Here is a 20,308-nt window from a genome sequence, read left to right as displayed (position 1 = left end):
GAGGTTCAGCACCTTCTGATGAATAAGTGAACTTTTCCTTGCAGTGACTACGAACAGACTCTCAGTTTCTTTCATTACTATTCACATGATAAAAATATGCGGTAGCAAAGACCACTTATTTATAGAATCATGTGTAGTTTTATATTTGACAAACAAAAAGAATGAAACTGTCAGTGTAGCTTAGACTCCAGTCATGCTATTGTGGGATTCACTGTTTTAAATTGTCCTGAATCATGACACTATGATGTATGAAATCAAATAGGAAGAGTATATTTTGCGGCATAATTCTTAGCTACAAATAAGAAATGTCTTAATCATTTGCCACAACTCCTGAAGGTTAAATAAGTGATTTTGTGCAACTGATCTTCTACTTCGTTAAAAAAAATAAAAAACAAAAAATCGTTAATAAATCCATTTAAAAATAAAAAATAAAAGTTAATATGCAGCATAACTAGATAAGGAAAGACAGTGATTTTATAAAGGTTTATTTATAGTATGGTGCTTTAACCCAGTCTGGCCGCTATGTGATATAGACTTTTCTATACACTTTTCTAGAGTTACATCCATCCATTTTCTGAATCAGGGTCTGGGGTAGTTTGGAGCTTATCCCAAGGGACTTGTGGGAGACCCTTTCTCAAGAGACACACAAACATACCACAGACAATTTACTAATACCATTTGGCCAACAAAGCCTGTCTTTGGATTTGGGGAGGAAAGCGGAGTACCAAAAATAAAACACGGGGATAGCTTGCAAACTCCATGCTTGTAGGGTGGAAGTGACCCCCAACCCTGGAGGGTCAATGGGGAAAAATGCTCTAGAAAGTAATTGCAGAGCATTTACATCCCTTCTAAAATACTCCTGGCCTATTCTCTCATTTCTCTTGTCTTTAACCTGTCAGATTCTGTCCATCACACATATCAGTCCCTTTCCTCTTTAACTAAACAGCTCTCTTGCATAATTCATATTTTGTCTCTACAGACTTGAAAGGTTACTTTTTGAAAGTCAATCGCGAACTGTCGGCCTGCATCTGAACAGCAAGTCAGTGACGACTGTGTCCACCAAACATTCAGAAATGCATCTGCTCTCTCAAACCGTAATATAATGGCAGACATGCAGATAATCTGCATAATTTTATTAAATGGCACTTGCATATGAGGATCTACACATTTTTTAATAGTCAGTTGGTTTGCAATAATATAAGCATGCACATTCAGACCAAGTGCAGTATTTGTCTTAAGTCACTACTGAAGCATGATGAAGGAAAACACTGCTCCCTGTTCCCCAGTGGTGTGGACTGTTTCATCAGAGCACAGATTAAATCCTAGGCCCTTCATAGGTGGCCAAGAGGGGATCAGGTGGATGTGAAGTGACAGGGAAAATAGGAGGAACAAACACTGACTGCAGAGAGGGAGAGGGAAAGAACGATCCACAGACTGGCCACACTGGACCCCAGCCAAACTCATCGACCGGAGCTGTGCCTCTAGATCCAGACACAAATGCTCACTGAGCAATTAGGGTCACTGAGCTGCTCATTTAAATGACTGTCTCTCTTTCTTTATTTTTAATATGCACACAATTCTTAATCACACCACTACTTTAATCTGGCTGTAAATAATGTTAAATTACATTTACAGCATTTGGCAGACGCCCTTATCAAGAGCAACATACAACAGTGCTTTTAAGTCAAACAATTCAGCTATCTGAATGTGCTCATGTTATTGTGCTATGCTACTTATTAAAACTGATTTCTTAAGCTCACATCTTGTGTGCTTTACATGAGCTTAAGAAATGTGTAGAACAAAAGCAGTACTAAAGCTGAGCTGACTTGTTCCTGCATTTTTAAGGGCTTGCCTAACATGTCCATGGATTTGCCAAAGTATTGAGGGAGACAAGTTAGACTGCCTTGTTCCCTGCTTGCCCCTCACCTGTGATTTAGTCCAACGGTTGAAAGAAGTGCCGTCAACAAACTGTTATTACCTCAATAAAGGGCAAAATCGATAGTGCAGAAATGAGCAGCCGGGCCCAGCGGCCGACGTTGTTAATATCTGGCTGGGAGTGTTAGAGGGAGCAGAGGACAAACTGAGCGAGAAAGCGGGAGAGAGACATAGACAGAAGTAGAGGATTAAAACCTCCACTACTCAGAGAAATTGAGGGTAAAACCCATCTGCACACATCAACCCTGTCACCACAATTTACCAGACATGTAGAGCCATGCAGAGAAATGATTTCTCATTTAGCTTCCCTGTATGCTAGCTAGTCACTTCTTTTCCCCCTCTCTCTCCACTTGCTCTCTTTCCTACTCCAGCTGCTTCTTCCCCCTTGTGGTGACTCAATTACTGTTGGCTGAGCAATAATAAAGTGTGGGCGGCAGTGGCTTCGATCGCATGACCCAGGTGAAGGCAGCCCAGGACAGCTGACTTCACCATGATGGATCACCCGGATCCGTTTCTTTCTCTCCATGCTGCTCTCCCTTGGTGACCCTTTTTCTCTCTTTGCCTCCCCATCCTCCTTATCCCCCTACCATCCAACCTTATTTCTCTCTTCCTTTATGTGAAAGCTTATAAAGAGGCAGAACTCCAACTAAATCATCTGTTATATAGCAATACTCTCTTTTAGTGAATAATAATAATAAAAAAATGCTTAACTAAACATAAATGTGCTTCTGGTGACACATACATATATATATATATATATATATATATATATATATATATATATATATATATATATATATATATATAAAATCAAGCCAACATACAAAACTGCATCCTCTGGGACTTCCCCAACACCTGACTTAATAGTGGTCGAGCAGTGAAAGGCAGTTGAGTATTTTTTTCCTACTCATCTCATTCTCATGTGCCCGTGCTGCAGGTGCACAGCTGCTCATTGCTTGGTGGCTGTCCAACCATATTCATTAGAACTGCAAGGGAGTCTGTTAAAAATATGGCATGCCGTTAAGACGGTCCTCCAGGGAGGAGCAAAGGCAGTTTTTCTGACCCGCTCCCCTCTTGATGAACACAGTGGGAAAGGTGTGATGGCTCACCCCACCTGGGAACCGACTAATACATTCAAATTCATCACTGGCCCAGTGAAATGAGCCCAGGCTAAGCCAAGGTTAAAACCACACAGCTCATACGTGGACAGCAAAGTGTGTCAGTCTGTAAGAAATGAACCAGACTGCTGCAAACATGACAGACAGAAAGAATGATCATGACTCCTTTCTTAGATTAAACATAGAAATGAATTTAGCCTCAGTAAAAGGTTTCAACTTGAAAGTCTTCTATTCTGAGGTGTCAGTAAGTTGAAAAGGTGGTGGCATAGGTGTTTATGGATGAGTGTGTCTATGTGTTTGTGTATGTGTGTGTGTGGAAGATATGCTGACAATGTCCATGTGGTGAATTAGGGATAGAGATCAAACGCACCAGCCCTATTTAGCCACACTAACATTGGCTTGTATGTCTGTCCTCTCTAAGCCAGCTGGGGAAATGACAAATGAGAGTGGGATGTAAGGGGAGAGAAGAGCACTGGTGTTTTGGTCTCCACAAACTATCCAACATAATGTAATGTAGCATAACATAACATAACTTAAAATTCTGTAACATGGGTGAGGATAGAACACAGTAAAAAATTTACTTCACTATTAAACAGCAGAAATGATGTCTACTTTCCATGTATTGTCTGAACCAAGTGAAATTAAGTTCCATCCTAAACCAGGGCTTTGGATAGATGTACTGTGCTCTGACCTCAGTCACATTACAGGTATAATGGATGCAGTGGGTCTGGGACAATGAATACCAATAACCCACTTCTAATATAGGGAGGACTTATATAACAGTACAAGGTCAAACCTGGACTGACTGCAAAGGAGCATGACCAGCCAGCAATAATTACTCTTTTTTTAGTCTATTAAGTGCTGCAGCTCACACAGGCCTCAGGGGTATAGAACATGTAGAAGATAAAGTACTGTTTATTTATCACTCCCAAAGGATTCATTAACATCTCTTTAAGTGGCATGAAAATGCACAAGGAAGTAAACAGGCCCTTTTTTTTGCTATGGCCGGATTGCTCCAGTTGTATCAATCTGGCCTCACTTGAGTATATTTTGATGGAAAATGTTACATGATAATCATATCAAGTAGCTAATTAAGAAGAATTAAATGTTAGAAAAAGGTAGATAGATGGAACAAAGACGTTATTGTCTGAACATTATGGACACTTAGAGGCCTTGCAGCTAGGTTTATAAGAACCTGATCACGGTGAAAGGTGTGAAACAGTGTTAGTTAATGTAGTGAATATTGAAATTTAGATGACATAAGGAGTGAGACACTGAAACTGACCTTTGGCAAGCGTTCAGGATCACCTGGATGTCTGGGGATGACTTTCTGTAACCGCTGGAAGCCATAGTCAATGGTGGGCTCATTCAGTGCTGAGGAGGAAACAAAAAAATAGTGTGACCTAAAATATCACATCCACCTCCATTAACTTTTATGCTGTGCTGTTTGAAAACAGTGATTGCCTTTTACACATTTCTACTGCCCATAATAAACATGTAGAAGAAATCAAATACGTCAAAACTGTAAATACAATGTCAAATGAGGAATGGTCCCAAACAACTAAGCAGAAATACAGCAAGTGCTGCCAGGCAAAACTTTATGAATAAAACAGGACTCCAGGAATCAATGTGTATGCCTTCTAACAGTTCATTCTGCTCCCTCTGCAGCAGCTCACACATGGTATTCTATATCAGACATCAGCCTTCGCAAATGAAGCCCCCCATGGTGGTTATGTAAAAATGTGCACATGCTGTTTAGGATAACAGAACACACACGGCTCTACTGATGCTCTACTATGACAGATTTTCAGGCATTAAGAAATCTTAGGATTTTTATAACATTTTGATTATGTTTAGTATGACTAACTGCAACTTGTCAGTATAGCATGTGCTATTTCTAAGCTGCTTCAGAAAAGAAAACACTCCTCTTCTTGTCATAGGTGTAAAGAAATGCCTTCCCTTAATTCTAATACTAGCTGACTGTTACCAGTCCTTTTTTTTATATTCATATATATATACTGGTTATCTAGGTCTCTTTTTGAAGTTTTTTGAGCTTTGTGGCCAAACTATACAAACAGTTGGACTTTTTCTTTCACCCTGTACATTCATTTGTTCTATATACATTTATATACATAGTCTACATAAATGTGATTTGTTACCATACATAACAACGTGGTCACAAAGAGGTAACAAATTTAAGTTTAGATTTGTGCTTTTTCTGAACATAAATAAAAATGTTTGCTTAGGCCAATAGATTTCTATAAAATCTATAACTTTATACTCCATTAACGTGCATCTGCTGAAGTACTCATTACAAATTATAAAATGACTGTATGGTTTGCTCAAATCCATACTGTTTTGTTCATGTAAGATGTGCTGCCTATTAGTTTCATAGATTGGCATTACTGACAAAACATAGTTTTCCAACAACTACTGTACTGCATCCTCTTCTACACGGGTTAATAAATGATGGGTTTTGCCATGCTCCTAATCAATCTCACTCCTGTTTAATAATGTACATACAGTAAGCACTGTTAATTTGCAAAAATATTTCTAGGTCCAATAATCGAGTTAATGTTGTGATTTTGGTGTGGTAACACTTCAGGATTACAAGATTCCAGACCACATAGATATAAGAATAACTTAAGGGACTCTTGCTGAGAACACAGCAATAAGGCAATATTTAAAAAGAAACATGATCTGGGTGATAGAACCAAACATCCTGCTTGGTCAGACCACACGGGCCTCGATGCACTGTTTTTCTAACCTTCCTGGACTGAGAGCTACTTTTGCACTGAAACAATAGGCCTTTCTCCATGTTCACTCTGCTACGTTTGCTTGTGTGTTTGTCTATTGTGCTGCTAGATGTAGATCTGACACACTAAGCCCCTTTATTTAATGAGAGAAAGAAAAAGAGAAAGTGCGAATCTGTGAAAAATCCCCAATCAAGGGCAAAATATAGGAATGAGTGAGAAAAGTAATGATGTTATAAGTGAAGCTAATAAGCAAACTGACCCCTATAAACTTTAAATGTGTTGGGCCATTTGTAATCCCTGTCATTTGAAATCAAACAATCATGTAAAACACTTAATATATATTACATACAAGTTGTCAAGTTATTGTGGAAAAGTGTAAAGTGACAAAATCTGTACCCTATAGAAAACTGCAATGTCTGGGCATCTGCTGTTAAAAAAATCTCTGAAAATGATTTTTTCTTTTTTTTGGCCTCCTGCTGATGGGTCTTATTGAAAGCACTTAATAATAAATAGTTGCCAATATGACAAAGCAGTCTGGTGTTTTCTCATTTAGTTTAAACACATGGTAATGTGCACTTAACAGAGGCAATTAGGGGGCTATATAGATATTGAAGGAGGTGTATCTGTGGGTGCAGATGTTACATATCATAACAGCTTAATAGATGGGCCAATAATTTTAAATTAATATTGTGAAACTGTAATAAATAAAATCAGGTTTGAGTAACTGGCAAAACAGAACAAAATATTATGTTATTCTGGCCTTCTCTGACTTTCCAGCTGATTGTTTCTTGCACAGAACAGAACATGAAGCATTAATGGCAATGTGTGGCATGGACTATTTGGCCTGCATTAGATTGCTCTGTTAAAAAAGATGGCAAGACAGAGTGAATGTGTAGAATGCAGTGTCTCTGTCTTGACACTCCTGCCACCCTTCTGTTTGCCACCCTTCTGGTCATTTCCTGAGGGAGCGTACTCAGCTGTCTGCAACTTCCCAAGCTGTAAGGACAGACTGAGGGCAGCTATTCCATACAGTGGAGTGTAGTCTGAATCCTGATCATCACTCCTCATTACTGTGCAGGAAGAGCTCCAAGCAGCAGGTGGGAGCTAGCACTTAATGGGTATTAAAGTGGAGTGAACAAATGGCTCTCAACCTAGATCAAGTGTCTATATTCCTACTCCTAGATAGCTGCGGGAGTCTGAATCCAAATTCAACACACCTGATACAGATAATCAACAACTTCATTAGCTTACTAGATTGTGAAGAATCTCTACAGGAGAGCAGCTTATGTTTACTTCGAGAAATACTGAGTTTGGAGGACTATAAAATACAAATTGAGTCATAACCTTCTTTAAGTACAATGTCATAAATGTGCCTAACAACACCTAACAGTGTTCAGACTTTATATGACAGATTGCACATCTGAATAGCTTCCTGATTGAACTCCAGCATTAAGAAATGTGAAATGAATCATGACACCACTTAGTCCCACAGCTGCCTGGTCGGCCACATGACTGACTGAGTGTTTACAAAAGGAGACGAACAAAAACTGTTAAAACAACCCAGGTCCCATGATGGAGAGCAGAGCATAGCTATCGTCTAGGGGAAGAAAAACAAAAACAGCCAAATGTGACAGAATGATGCAAAGCCACCCTAAGGCTGATAATACATCATATCTAACTAGACTTCCTGTAATTAAGCCTTTTAGAGGTTCAAGTCAAGGATTAGGAAGTGTGGTCTAGGAATCAAAATATGGCAGGCCATGTATGGATTATACTGTACACTATATAGGGGTTAGCAGCAGAGGTGGGAAGTAATGGAGTAAAAATACTTCGTTACTGTACTTAAGTAAATTTTTCTGGTATCAGTACTTTACTCCACAATTTATTTTTCGGACAACTTTTTACTTTTACTCATTACATTTTTACACAAATATCTGTACTTTTTACTTCTTACATTTTCAAAACAGACTCGTTACTTTTAGTATTATTTCTTCTCATTGAGCGCTGTTTCCAGCCTATCATCCTATCATTGTGCGGCTTTTTCACCATGTGACTGGTGTATTATTTACTGGCTATCGGACATAGACTAAGGATAGCAGAGCTAACAATGAGCAGCACGCCTACAAAAGGAATGGCCAATGTTAATTCTGAGGGAGTCACCGATGTTAAAATATCCAACAACGAGGACATTCCTGAACACCCATGGCCATATATGAGGGAGATGTTGGAAATAATCGGCGTCAAAAAGGATTCCTGGCGATTGCGTTAGCGAATTGTGTCAACCCAAAAAACACAAAGTGCTTAATTTAATTAACATTAATTTTGTCATTTGTAAAACATCGCAATAATTTTGAGTTGTTTTCAAGGACAGAGCTGGAATCTCCCTACAGTTTGGGATATGGCCTTGGTGATACACTTGGTATACATTATATTTCCAAAAGTATTGGGTCACCTGACCTTTCCTGCTACATGTGGTTGTTTTCTGATCTCATCCCTACTGAACACCTTTGGGATGAACGTGAACGCTGACTCCACCCTACCTCACCTACATCAGTGCCTGCCTTTCGTAACACTCTTGTGGCTGATGAACACAAATATCCATCAGTACACTCCAAAATTATATGTGTGTGTGTATATATATATATATATATATATATATATATATATATATATATATATATATATGTAAACATGACGTCCAGTTACCAGCATGACACTAAACAGGTAGTAGTAACAGCGACTTTTTACTTAAGTACATGTCAGAGCCCATACTTCTTTACTTTAACTTCAGTAAAAGAGTGTAGTCACTACTTCAACTTTTACTGGAGTCTTTTAAAAAACGAGTATCTGTACTTCTACTTGAGTAAAGGATCTGTGTACTTTTGCCACTTCTGGTTAGCAGAAGTGGACAAATAAATGTAGAATGCTGGATGAAGAAGGAAAGAGGCTGAGAGTATGGCCAAGTTTTGAATTTTGAACATGGTTATGGTACAAGGGGACTCAAGTTACTACTGTATTAGAAAAAAGCATGTAGAATTCACATCAAACCTAAACTAACATGCTGCAATATTTATTAAGGCCATGGCTAGTTTGCTTTGCCTTTCTTATTAGCCTTTCAAATGTGTATAAAACATGTAGAAAACAGCTAGCCTGGAATTTGTAGAGTCTGAGATCTCCAGAGATAGAATAGGTAATGAAGTGTTAGCTGAAAGAGGCAAAGTGTGTGAGACTCTGTACTAAGTGTAGATACATCTCCTTTAAGACAATATAATGAGACAGGGCACCAGCACTACTAAAGGAGGTGTTTTAATGTGCTGATATATAGATGGATGGTGGAGATCTCTAAACTGTACTCTACTGCCCTCTCAGACATCTTCACATGTTTACTCCCCCTCATTGCTATTGATTTCCACATTCTGTACAATCTCCTCACCAGCCAGGCTGATAATGCAATCTTATTGAGAGGAGGAGAGAAGGAGGAAAGAGGGGAAGAGAGAGAGAGAAAGAGATGAGAAATGTCTTGAGCATGTATTGAATGATAAAAGAAAAGAGGAGGAATACTGAGTTCCTTTCACACCCAGGATTATAGTGATGAGACACTGCATTAACACAGTCAACAATATTCTAGAAGGGTCAAGAATGTTGACAAGCAATATCAACAGGATATGATATTTATGCAACCCAAACAAAGTCCACATCTTCTGGAGAACCCACACTCTTAGTGGAGTCTGGTTATTTCCGGTTCCTCTGCATTTCTCTGCACTTTTCCACAAACAGCACCAGAGAACAGCATCCTTTGTCTGTGCCCTTGTTTATTTTCACACATTCAGCTGAGGAACTTGAAATACATAGTGTACATATTCCTCAAAGCTCACTATACAGACTGTGGACCAAAATAACAAATATTGGAGATACTGGATATTCACTAACATACAGAGACTTGCTTTCATAGCAGTATCAGTCTCACTTCTCTGGTTTCACTCGTCAGAAGGGGGATAATAAGGTTATGTGTGATGTCATAAATAATAACTCTAACATTGAAACCAAATATTCTGAATCAATATAGAAAAGAATATCCTGGCCATACTATACTGTCTCATTATGTTTATACAGTGTAATCAATATAAGCAAATATAAAGCTGGTGCTTTCTGGTGCTGGTGCTTTTATAATTTGCAAATTGAATTTAGTTCCACTTGACCTGACAAATCCTTGGACGAAAGGTACAGAGGTATTAACTGTCCATGATGGCTGGTTTTGGAATTAGAATTGGCGAAACATATGAACAATAAACATATAAATGAACAAGAACCACTGTTTGAAGGATTGTTTGCAATCACTCAGATCAATGCTCATCGAAATTTCATGAAGGCACAGCCAGATCGCTTCATATTTCACAGTAATTACGAAAGGTCTGCAGGGGTAGATTGGCAGGGGAGGAGATACTCAACCTAAAGATAAAAGATAATCTGAATAGATCTGTCAGGACTGCCTAGTCAAAGCATTAAACTTTTATTAAAATCACACTAATTCACAAAACTCTCAGAGACATTTCCATGGCTAAAACAAATGGCTTCTTCATACAACCTTCGTAACTGTGTAGATCTTATGACTAACCACTTGCTCTAAATTGTTGGTGGTGAATTGAGTCAGGTGACCAGACTTAGACCTGCTCCAGCTGTATTCCTGATTGACAGAACAGAGAGGCATGCTGGGTAATTGGTCTTTAGCGGAACCTTTTAACAGGCACTTGTGGGCTTTGTACAGAGCTGTTAATGTCAGGGTGGTAATGTTATCTCTTTTTTCTCTCTCTCTTTTCCCCAGAGCTCTCTCAGGTGTGATCTCATACGCTGCGGATGGGAATCAATAGGCTCAGTGGCAGAGTGTTCGATGCCTGCCTGAATTATTGCTTCATTTTTCTCCCTATATAGATGAGGCCTGTTTTCCACAACCCACCCCACACCGGGATCAATATCTTACAATCTCATTTTTATCCATTTTTCCATAAAACTAGTGATTGTGTTTGTTTGGGAAAACCGACAAACTAAATAAGGTATGGCTTTAAGGAAGGAGAAAGCATATAGGAGGAACCTGTGGACATAAAATGGATGACTTGTTTTCCTTGATCCTGAGTGTTGGCTGCTGTGAGGCAAATACATTTGTGTGAAATGGCCCACTGACGACTTTATGCTGTAAAGCAAACCAATTTCACTATATCGTTATAGTGACAATTTTCACATGTCAAACATCAGCAATTTACTTTGAATGATTTCCATTGATCAAGGAGCATAGGACCATTTGTCAATTGAATTAAAGAGCCTTATTATTAAAACTGAACATTCACTCACTATATCTCAAATAATACTGGTGGCTAAACAGACTGGACAAAAGCTATCCATCAAATCCTTTGTAATAGAATGATTAGAAGCACACTCGTGGTTAGTTAAACTGTTACACACAATTGATTTTGCCTGGAATCATTGTGTTTTTAATCTCATGTACAATAAAATAAAAAAATAATCAATTAAACCTAGTAAATATTCCACCAGACATTTTGTCCAGCTCCATTTTAGTCTGGGTCTGGGCCTTTGTTCTTCCTCAGTTTCAGTGAATAATGCTTCCCATAGTCCTCATCATTGGATGGGAATTAGAGAACTTCCCCTAATGTGATCCAGCAGAGTCTTTTTAATATCAGGCCTGATGGGTGCTGTTCAGCCCACTGGCCTGCATACTGAGCAGGGAAGAATTGCTTGCTGAACCTCACAAGCGATTCATCAACACCTCCAATCTATTGGTCGCGCCGAGCGCACACTTGCCTGTTGGGAGATAGTGTTATAACTCTGCCTCCCACTGCATGGAAATGGATGGAAAGCCTTTTTCGACTAATGATTCAAATGTGGCAATCTTGTACAAGGTAATATGCAACCAAACATGGAAATGCATTTTTTGCTGATGGAGTGAGAGAGAGTGAAGGAGAGGAATGATTCAGTCCTCTTATCTGCAGAATGCCATGCAGAAAGCGTAATGTACCAAATGGAAAGGGCTTAATTGTTTCTAATGATAAATATAATTGCATGGAAACCTTTGATGTCTAATTGCAGAGCAAAGTGTTGAGAAACTACTTATACAATCACTATACCTTCTTTATCAGTAGTAAACCTTAAAAAGTCTACTAGCAAATAAAAAGGCAAATGGTGGTCAAGAGTTTTTGGACTATATGTGAGACTCAATTATTTCACTTTGCGCATATGGGCTTCCTTTTTACTGCAAACTCTTGTATTGACCAGCATGTGCCAAGAATCTGAGACCCCTAAAATGACATCATCCATTATCTGGAAGGCTTTTGAGAAATCCATTAACAGAGTGGTCTCCGGGTTCATAAGCAGACACAGCAGTTGGTGCCATAATGCAACTGGATCATCTGAAGTCATCACATGCCACTGAATTCTAAAATAATACATTTAATATAAACCCTTCAACCAAAATGGAGCCAAAGCTGTTTTGTAGTATGTATATGAAATTCAATTAAAGGTGCTCACAATGAGCATAGCTACTGATACACTCCATTGTGGTTCTCTGCTGTTCTTCAGGTACAACTCTGCATTTCCACATAGTCATGTGGCGTACAAGCATGGCAGCATCGGTGCACCATTGATTTAATTAGGTCTCCATTTCCTCTGGCTGACAGAAGTTGATTAGAGACGCCAGATGTCCCATACGTAATTCTGTTGCCAGCTGCCATGCAGTCCAGCCAATCCTCTATGATTAGTACCCACTGGCAACTGGGCATGGCCAAGGTGCCAATTGGAGCCAGGGGAGAGAAACGGCAGGCTGACACCCCAAACACTGCACTGCACACCAAGGGGGCTGCTGGAGATGGGCACCAGACGAAAAAGAAGAGTCACGTGTTTTATGAAACAGTGTCAAAGTGAGAGAAATTTCAGAAGAGAAATTCCTCCATGACTGTTCTCTGAAACTACAAATCACTATGGATTATGACTGGTGATTCTGTCTATGTGCTGCTCTATCATCACAAAAAAAATCTTAACAGACTCTCTACTGAAAGAGCAGAGGTACAAAAAAAGGCTATTGTGAGTATTGTGGTAGCAAAATCCTTCTCTTCATGCTTGGCCATGGGCTTTGGGGATGTACTATGAAGAGAGGCCAAGTGTAGTGCCATAAACCTGATGAGCACTCTCATTCACACACATGAATGCGTAGGCACAGACATAGACGCATGCTGAGCGGACAATGGCCACAGCTGAGCACCCTTTAAATGCATTTATGAAATCTATTTTTTATACTTATCTCCTGGGTGTTAAAGCTTTAATTACTTTAATTGCAAGTTGCAAATTAACAAACACCCTCTTAACATATTCACAACACACATATTTCTTCCCAATTTATTAAGCACTTTCATGAGACTTTTTTGTACAGTACCTGTGTAGATGAATCTGCCTGGTGTTCCCTTACAGAACTGTTTGGATTTATAGGATAGAGTGACTTCTACCACCCCAGGGATGTGCCTGGGGGGAGTCTGTACCCGAATGGCATGGGGTGTGATAAGCTGTGAAAAAGAAATTAGAGAAAGAAAGAATCAATGACAAGAATTTATAATACTCAGTAAATAACAAATCATTATTATTTCTAAATAATTTACTGCTAAATACCTATTACTCAGATACCACTGGAAATTTTTCCAATAACAGTTCACCCTGTTTTATTAATTATTTAATTATTTAATTTATTCCTCTTAAAACACAGGAATTTGAAAACAACACATTGCACATATAATTTTTATCTTTATTGTTTATTTTTGTTTTTAACGTCCCCAACAATAACAACAATAATCACAAAAAGGAAATCAGCTTGTCATGCTAAATAGAAACCAGACCGCTGCTCTGAGGAATTTCCTGTGACCAAAAACATATATGAACAGATTAATCCCAGCACTGACACTGGAAATCCTTCCACAAATGTTAAGTAAGCATCTCAATGCAGAAAGCTTCTTATCAATGCTTCTGCTTTGCTTCTTGAAATTAGGATCAATTAAGTCCTGGTGAATTCAAAGTTAATATAATAAACAATAACAGACCTGAAACTGAACCTGTGGTTGTTCCTGAAATTTTTAGTTAACAATTTTCAAACTTTTTTGAAATAGTTTATTTCTAGAATTGTCTCTGACTTTTGGACCCCACTGTAGAATAAAACAAACAAGCCATATGAGGAAAGAAAGCACTGCATCAGCTGTGTGTTTCTAGATCCTGTGCAGTGAAACAGAGAGAGATTCTCTGGTGTGAAATAATTTTCACTCTCACATCATATTCCTCCATACGAATCCTTTTTACTGAAGACACTACTCAGTGGGTGAGTCAGCAGGACAGAGGTAATGTGTCTGGGAGCATTACCAGATTGATAACTATGTCTTTTTTATTAGAATTAACATATGGAACACTATCAGGCATTGCCATGAGGTTACACACAAGTCACTGCTGATGGGGATGACAAAGCACAACGTAATGAGACTATGTTACTTACAATTACACTGAACTTCATTTCATTTGCTGAATTATTTTTTTGCCTTTTCTTGATTCCTATTTTCCCTTCAGCTTTCTTGCATGCAATACTGTTTCTGTTATTCAGTGTGTAACATGATGCGAGCAGAATGTATTAAGGATTAGATAAAGAGACAGTAACATGCCTGCTGGCTACATTTGCCCATTAATGATTAGAGGTATTAAAGAGACTTTAGCACCCATAAAAATTTAAAAGTTAAAAGCCAATTATGTCTCAGCTGATTTGTGAGCAATTATATAATAATTAGAGAAACTCAGTTAATGAAAATATGGACAATGGCCTGCATTAAGTGCTGTTTAATAATAAGTATGAATAATTGAATGTATTGTGCCAAGAGGACTGACCTCGCTCCAGACCAGCATGGTACCAAATATGACCTGCAACCCATCAAAGAAGTTGTCCCCGATGATAATAACAGTGGCCCCTCCGGTGGTCCAGCCCTCACTGGGACTGATGGCTTTAATGCAGGGTGTGGCTGCTCTCACAATGGGACAGGGAGAAAGAGAAAGAGAGAGAGTGAGTGTGGACTTCAATTAGATGCTGTACAGCATACCAGATACTATTAAAGAAGAACATGTCAGTTTCACTTGGACTGACTGTAGGTCAGATTCAAGTCACTATTTTGTCACCAGGGACTTAAAATGATTAATCAAATAAAATGATTGGAATCAAAGCAAAACCATTTAAACATGAGCCTCCTCCATTCTGATGACAGACACTCTGCATAACTTGCATGACAAACCATAAAAAAAGGGAAAATATCATTCATATTACCAATGTCACACATTAAATCTGTGAACTGCCTGTGAAGCATACCAAAAGTCAAAGTAATTGACACATTTCTTGATTATGGGATCAGATTTATGGGGCCCATTTGTAAACTGAGGCTTCAACAACCTAATGAAAACTGACAGAATCATTAAGGCAGTCACATATGATTATTCTGAGGCTGGTCCTTTTAAAACAACCCCATACGCTTCATGAAACTATTTTGTGAGTGAAAGATGGCCTGCACTCACCAAGCATCAATTTAAAACTACTCTACGTGAAGCTCTAACCTGCTGCTTTACTATATACTCCTGCTCTGATGTAACCAATGACATACCACAGTTAAAGCGCAAAGAGCACATCACTTTCCACCAAGGATATGACACCAGCCTCTGCTGGGTAAACTGTTAACGGTTTTGTTTTCAATCAAAAGTTGTGCAGAAAAGGTGGGAGTGTTGGGAATGGACAGAAATGTGAGATGAAGACAAGGAGTGTGAAATGCAGGAAAGGACAGGGCTGCATATCTGAAAGCTGATATTCAAAATCATGCCTTGTTTTGGGTCTGGGGATAGTTAAAGGAATCTTTCGGTCTTTCAAAAAAAAAGAAAAGAAAACCAGTTCCTTCCTTCTCATATTCTGTCAGTGATCATGTCACAGTAATGACCCTGAAGACCTCCATACCCAAAGGCTGTGAATGCTAATTTGGATGATTATATTTATTAAATATTACCTCGACCCATGCACATAGGGAGGGCCCTGTGTGACTGCTTGTTTTATGACACTCGTGTAAATGTCATGAGATCCCAAGTCTGTACAGGAGTCGAACAAAAGGCCAGCCGCTGCGGGACACACTGGCAAAACAGCAGCAGGCTATCAAAATTCAACACCTTAATAAGCCGCAATTTCATTTCACCATGTTGAACTTTGGCTCACAATCCTGAGCTTGCCATCACACCGAGGGCACTTTATTTGACTAATTACTGGTATTCTAGGTTGGGGGATGGGTGAAGTAAAGATGATGCAAAGAAGACACGTATAGGAGAATAAAATGGTGATTTTTGGAGGTGGATGACTGAGTCAGGCGAGATGTTTGTGTGTGTCAGGCTGCTTGCTAGATTTTAGTTCTAGATTTTAGTGTTAGACTGTGCGCAGGGTTGGAAAGTACATTCTGCTCTCTGTTGCTACGCACATGTGCAGGGTGATTGCAGCTACATGGCATAATTCAATATGGTGGCTGCACTAAACTAGGGTAGATAAAGAGGTACGATGCAGCAATCTGTGATGGTAATCTTGGCTTGGGATGACTCTTTTGCAGTGCTCTGAAATTGTGCATGGATTAACCAGATGGTGTACTGGGAATCCATCTGATAGGATTAAACTTTGCTGCCTTCCATTGCCGCCATCTGTTCCCCTGCGCTGTGTACAGAACGTGCACATGCACACTAACACACTTGAACACACGTGCACATATCCTGAACAGTAACACAGAGTGTTTATTCCTCTGAGTTTGTGGCCTGAAACTGACCAGAGCAGCTTTTTTCCCCTTCCCCACTCTTTATGTGCCATGGCTTTGGCTCTTGGTGTCCCACCCTGTTTTCACAACTTCCAGCTTAAAGACCTCACTGCACAGACCGCCTCTGAGATGGCAGCCTTGTTACCCAGCAGGAAATGAGAATTACGTTTCCAAATCAATGCAGCATGGCACAAGCTGGCCTGAGCAGTGCGAGTATGAGAAATACTTGAGAAGATTACTGTTTATTGTTTGACCTCTGAATCATGACCAAATTTTATAGGTTTTACTTAATTAAAACAAGCCTTCAAGCGGAGAGCTGACTTTTTGTGGCATGCAGGCAAATATAAGAGGGTAATATGCACCTTTGTCAGAAAGTATACATACTCTTATTGTCAGAGAAACTCAATTAGTTTAGAGAGTCGATGAATATATACTTTTGTTGTATATTCCTAAGCAAGTATATGAAAAATGTATTTTGTTTCAGAAAGATCTTGTTAGCGTTTTCTTAGAGGTCCTATCCCTGGTGCTACGTTCAAACATACAGCAATTCACTTTATCATAAGCAACAGAAACTATTGCCAACTAGATGTTGGTGTTTCTAGCAACACCAGTGAACAGGCCACTGAGGAGAATGTAGTTTTTTCCAAGCTGTGCAATATCCAAGGCCAAGGAGTAGAGTGACTGCACTGTAACAGTGAAGATTTGATCAAGGACTCTTTTATTGCCAAATATATATATTCTCTATTTTATTGATATTCATTCCTGTTCATTGTTACTTTTATTCCTAAATGATGTGTAGTTGTGAATCAAGAGACACTGCTGTTAACCCGATCTGCAATGAGCTCAGTCATGACTGGGAACATAATCATCTCCACAGTGGTGCCGAAAACACTCTCGTCTGTAGGAACACTCAGAGAGCTTCCTTCACATGCAGCAATCACTTTACTTCCTCCATGACTGGTTAAGTATGTAATCTGTAGATAATAACATTTATAAACTGGGTAGTCCTGTAGCTGCTTTGTGTATGTGTTACGCATGCATGAAGCAGTAGGGGAACCTTAGTGGAGTACTTTTAGGCAAGTCTTGCTTTTGCCTATGAGCAGTCAGCTGTTTAACAAAATACACGAAACAGTAAAAGACAGAACAGGAAGAATGGTGTTCATATAATGATACAACAGCTTCTCCTTCTCCTTCTTGGTGTTAGACAGATCTAACCAGTGTGACAAAATGTTTTCAGAGAAACAGTGACGTGAATTCTCTAACAAATGGATAGCAAAAAGGGGGCACTGGGAGCTTAGAAAGCTTATAGAGCTTATGTAGGGCTGTATTCAAATTATACATAAATATAGCTCTAATTAATTAATGACATTGTCCATAAAATCAAACAAAAATAATGTCATAAGAGGAGACAAATCATAATTTGAGATATTGCTAAAGGATAAAATTTAATTCTGTTTCATTTCACATTTAAATTTATGAACTACACTTGGTCAGCTTATTGATTTTAGTTCATGTGATGAGAGACTTTGGGGAACCTATTGTTTTATGCACCGCTGTTTTCTGGAGTGGCAGGTAGGGTTGCTGAACTTACCTTGCCTCAGGTGGGACACCCTATATGTACATTTAATCCTCAATAAGTGAAAGGAAATCTTTTCCCATTTTCCCCTCACATAAGCAAATAAAAAAGTTGTAATTTGATTACTATGTATGGATCTTGATTACCTGATGTCAAGATGCTTCCTACAACTGTGGGTACTCAAGAACAAGAGGACACAAACATACTCACCATGTTCCAAGTATGAGGGGGTTCCCTCTGAGGGATCGAGTCTGCGAGCCCTGCGGCCATGTTTAGAGTTGTTGTGTACAAACATGTTATCAGAGACCGCCAGAACATGACCATCCACGCTGACCGTCGTAGATACCACCACCTACAGGACGACCAGACATAATAATGCCTCCTAGTTTAAAGTACAAATCCCCATTTACCGCCTTTACCACTCATATTCACAGGACAACGACAACTGTTTAGGCTATTTATGGGTCTTTGAAAGCAGAGCACCTTTTATATAAATCTTAGCAGCCTCAAGAGATTTTATTCTCAAGAGACATGAGGTTTAGGCCTAAGCAACCTTGGTTTAGCCAAGCACTGATTTTTTTTCCTCTTGGTTACTTAATTATTTTGCTTATCCTGTTATTCTATACACTCTTTAACAGGTATTTGCACCACACTATAGTTTCTACACATTCTATAGTAATTAACAAATATACAAAATGATGTGGAAACTGATTGGTTACTTCATTCACAGTCTCTAGAAATACAAGTACTCATAAAACATTCTGTATGCCAGTAGCACAAATACAATGAGTAATTACAGTCAAGGACTGACATGATCATTAGTGTGCACAGGCTTAAGAGTCAATAACACGTTATCGATTAATATTACATAAAAGCACAACAAGTCAATAAGACCTCAAACTGTGTTACTAAGAAGTTTTAATATATTTTACAAATCCAGAACACATAATAACAAATAGTGTAAAGCATTTAAACAGTCAAATCAAAAATGTTAATGACAGCTAAATAAACTAAATATTAGACATACTGAATCCATGATTCAAATTTTATTCAACTTTGTCGACCCATTTTGTACATAATAGTATTTTCTCTCAAACAATCTTTGAAAAACTTCTCTTTTTCAGTTCTCCTAGTCTCTTGGCATAACTATGCATTGATTGCATAATCTGTATTTAATTAAGCATAAAATATCAACTCTGTACATTTTATTTATTTGTATTCATTTTGCTCACTTTCATGAAGAGTGCCAGAAAATGAATATTCGTTTATGCCAAAAACTGTGTTGAGTCTGGCTGGTTGTATTTTTATAGATGGGTGGACAGTAACAGCACCATCAGTGCAACTTACAGTACAGTACAGAATGGGTATCCAATAGACATTTTTTCCAATGAACAAACATTAATATATAATATTCCTAATTTCCATATGTACACAGTCACAAGATTTAGTGTTAGTTGTTACCTGGAAGCGTCGCATGTCTCTTGGGTTCCCTGCATTCTTTAGACAGTTCTGGTTGCACTTCAGGAAGAACTTTAGGAAAAATCTGAAAAGACACAGAATAACAAAATATATTATGCCATGGCTGGTGCAACATCATTGCACCGACAGACATCAGTTTCTAATCTATTCTGCATGAGAATCATTGGTGGAGTATCAGCTAGGAGAAAACAAGACAAAAGTGTCTTATTTTTAACCAAATTATCAGTAGCCAAATTAAAGAGCTTCTTTTTTTATGTCAGTCATTATTCAGCCTTGAAAACAGACAACATAGGAGATTTTGCAGAACCATTTCTTAAATCATTTATCATCTCTATTATCTCATTCTCTATTATTCTCACTTATTTGTCTTTAATTAAACTTATTTTTAGGAATATTTTGGCTTTTCTCTTTGTATTTGTAACAGACCAGCTTTTCCTTGCATGTTCCCCATTCTCATATTCACTGTTAATTAACTAAGTAGGTTTTATTTTTCTCTCATTATATGCTTCCCTTTTCCCTTCCACTACTGAACCTTTGTGAACAAACAGTGTGTGTTCATCCACCTGCTGTTTTAAGAAGCACTCAATT

The 20,308-nt window shown here is 38.6% G+C and overlaps 1 protein-coding gene across 3 annotated transcripts in view; it reads right to left on the bottom strand.

Moving 5' to 3' along the window:
- The window catches only part of ebf1a (EBF transcription factor 1a), a 101,949-nt gene that overhangs the window by 12,947 nt on the left and 68,694 nt on the right, over positions 1–20,308 (bottom strand). For all 3 annotated transcript variants that reach the window (XM_060885325.1, XM_060885326.1, XM_060885324.1), the window contains exons 7-11: positions 19,703–19,784; positions 18,452–18,593; positions 14,729–14,859; positions 13,248–13,374; positions 4,339–4,427 (exon numbers count right to left, since the gene is read on the bottom strand). In XM_060885325.1, coding sequence (XP_060741308.1) covers positions 4,339–4,427; positions 13,248–13,374; positions 14,729–14,859; positions 18,452–18,593; positions 19,703–19,784 — 571 coding nt within the window. The remainder of the gene's footprint in view (positions 1–4,338; positions 4,428–13,247; positions 13,375–14,728; positions 14,860–18,451; positions 18,594–19,702; positions 19,785–20,308) is intronic.

This window comes from Tachysurus vachellii, chromosome 13 (genome assembly GCF_030014155.1).
Source record: "Tachysurus vachellii isolate PV-2020 chromosome 13, HZAU_Pvac_v1, whole genome shotgun sequence".
Taxonomy (NCBI): domain Eukaryota; kingdom Metazoa; phylum Chordata; class Actinopteri; order Siluriformes; family Bagridae; genus Tachysurus; species Tachysurus vachellii.
The sequence above is the reverse complement of the archived record's forward strand: the minus strand, read 5'-3'. Positions and strand labels throughout refer to the sequence as shown.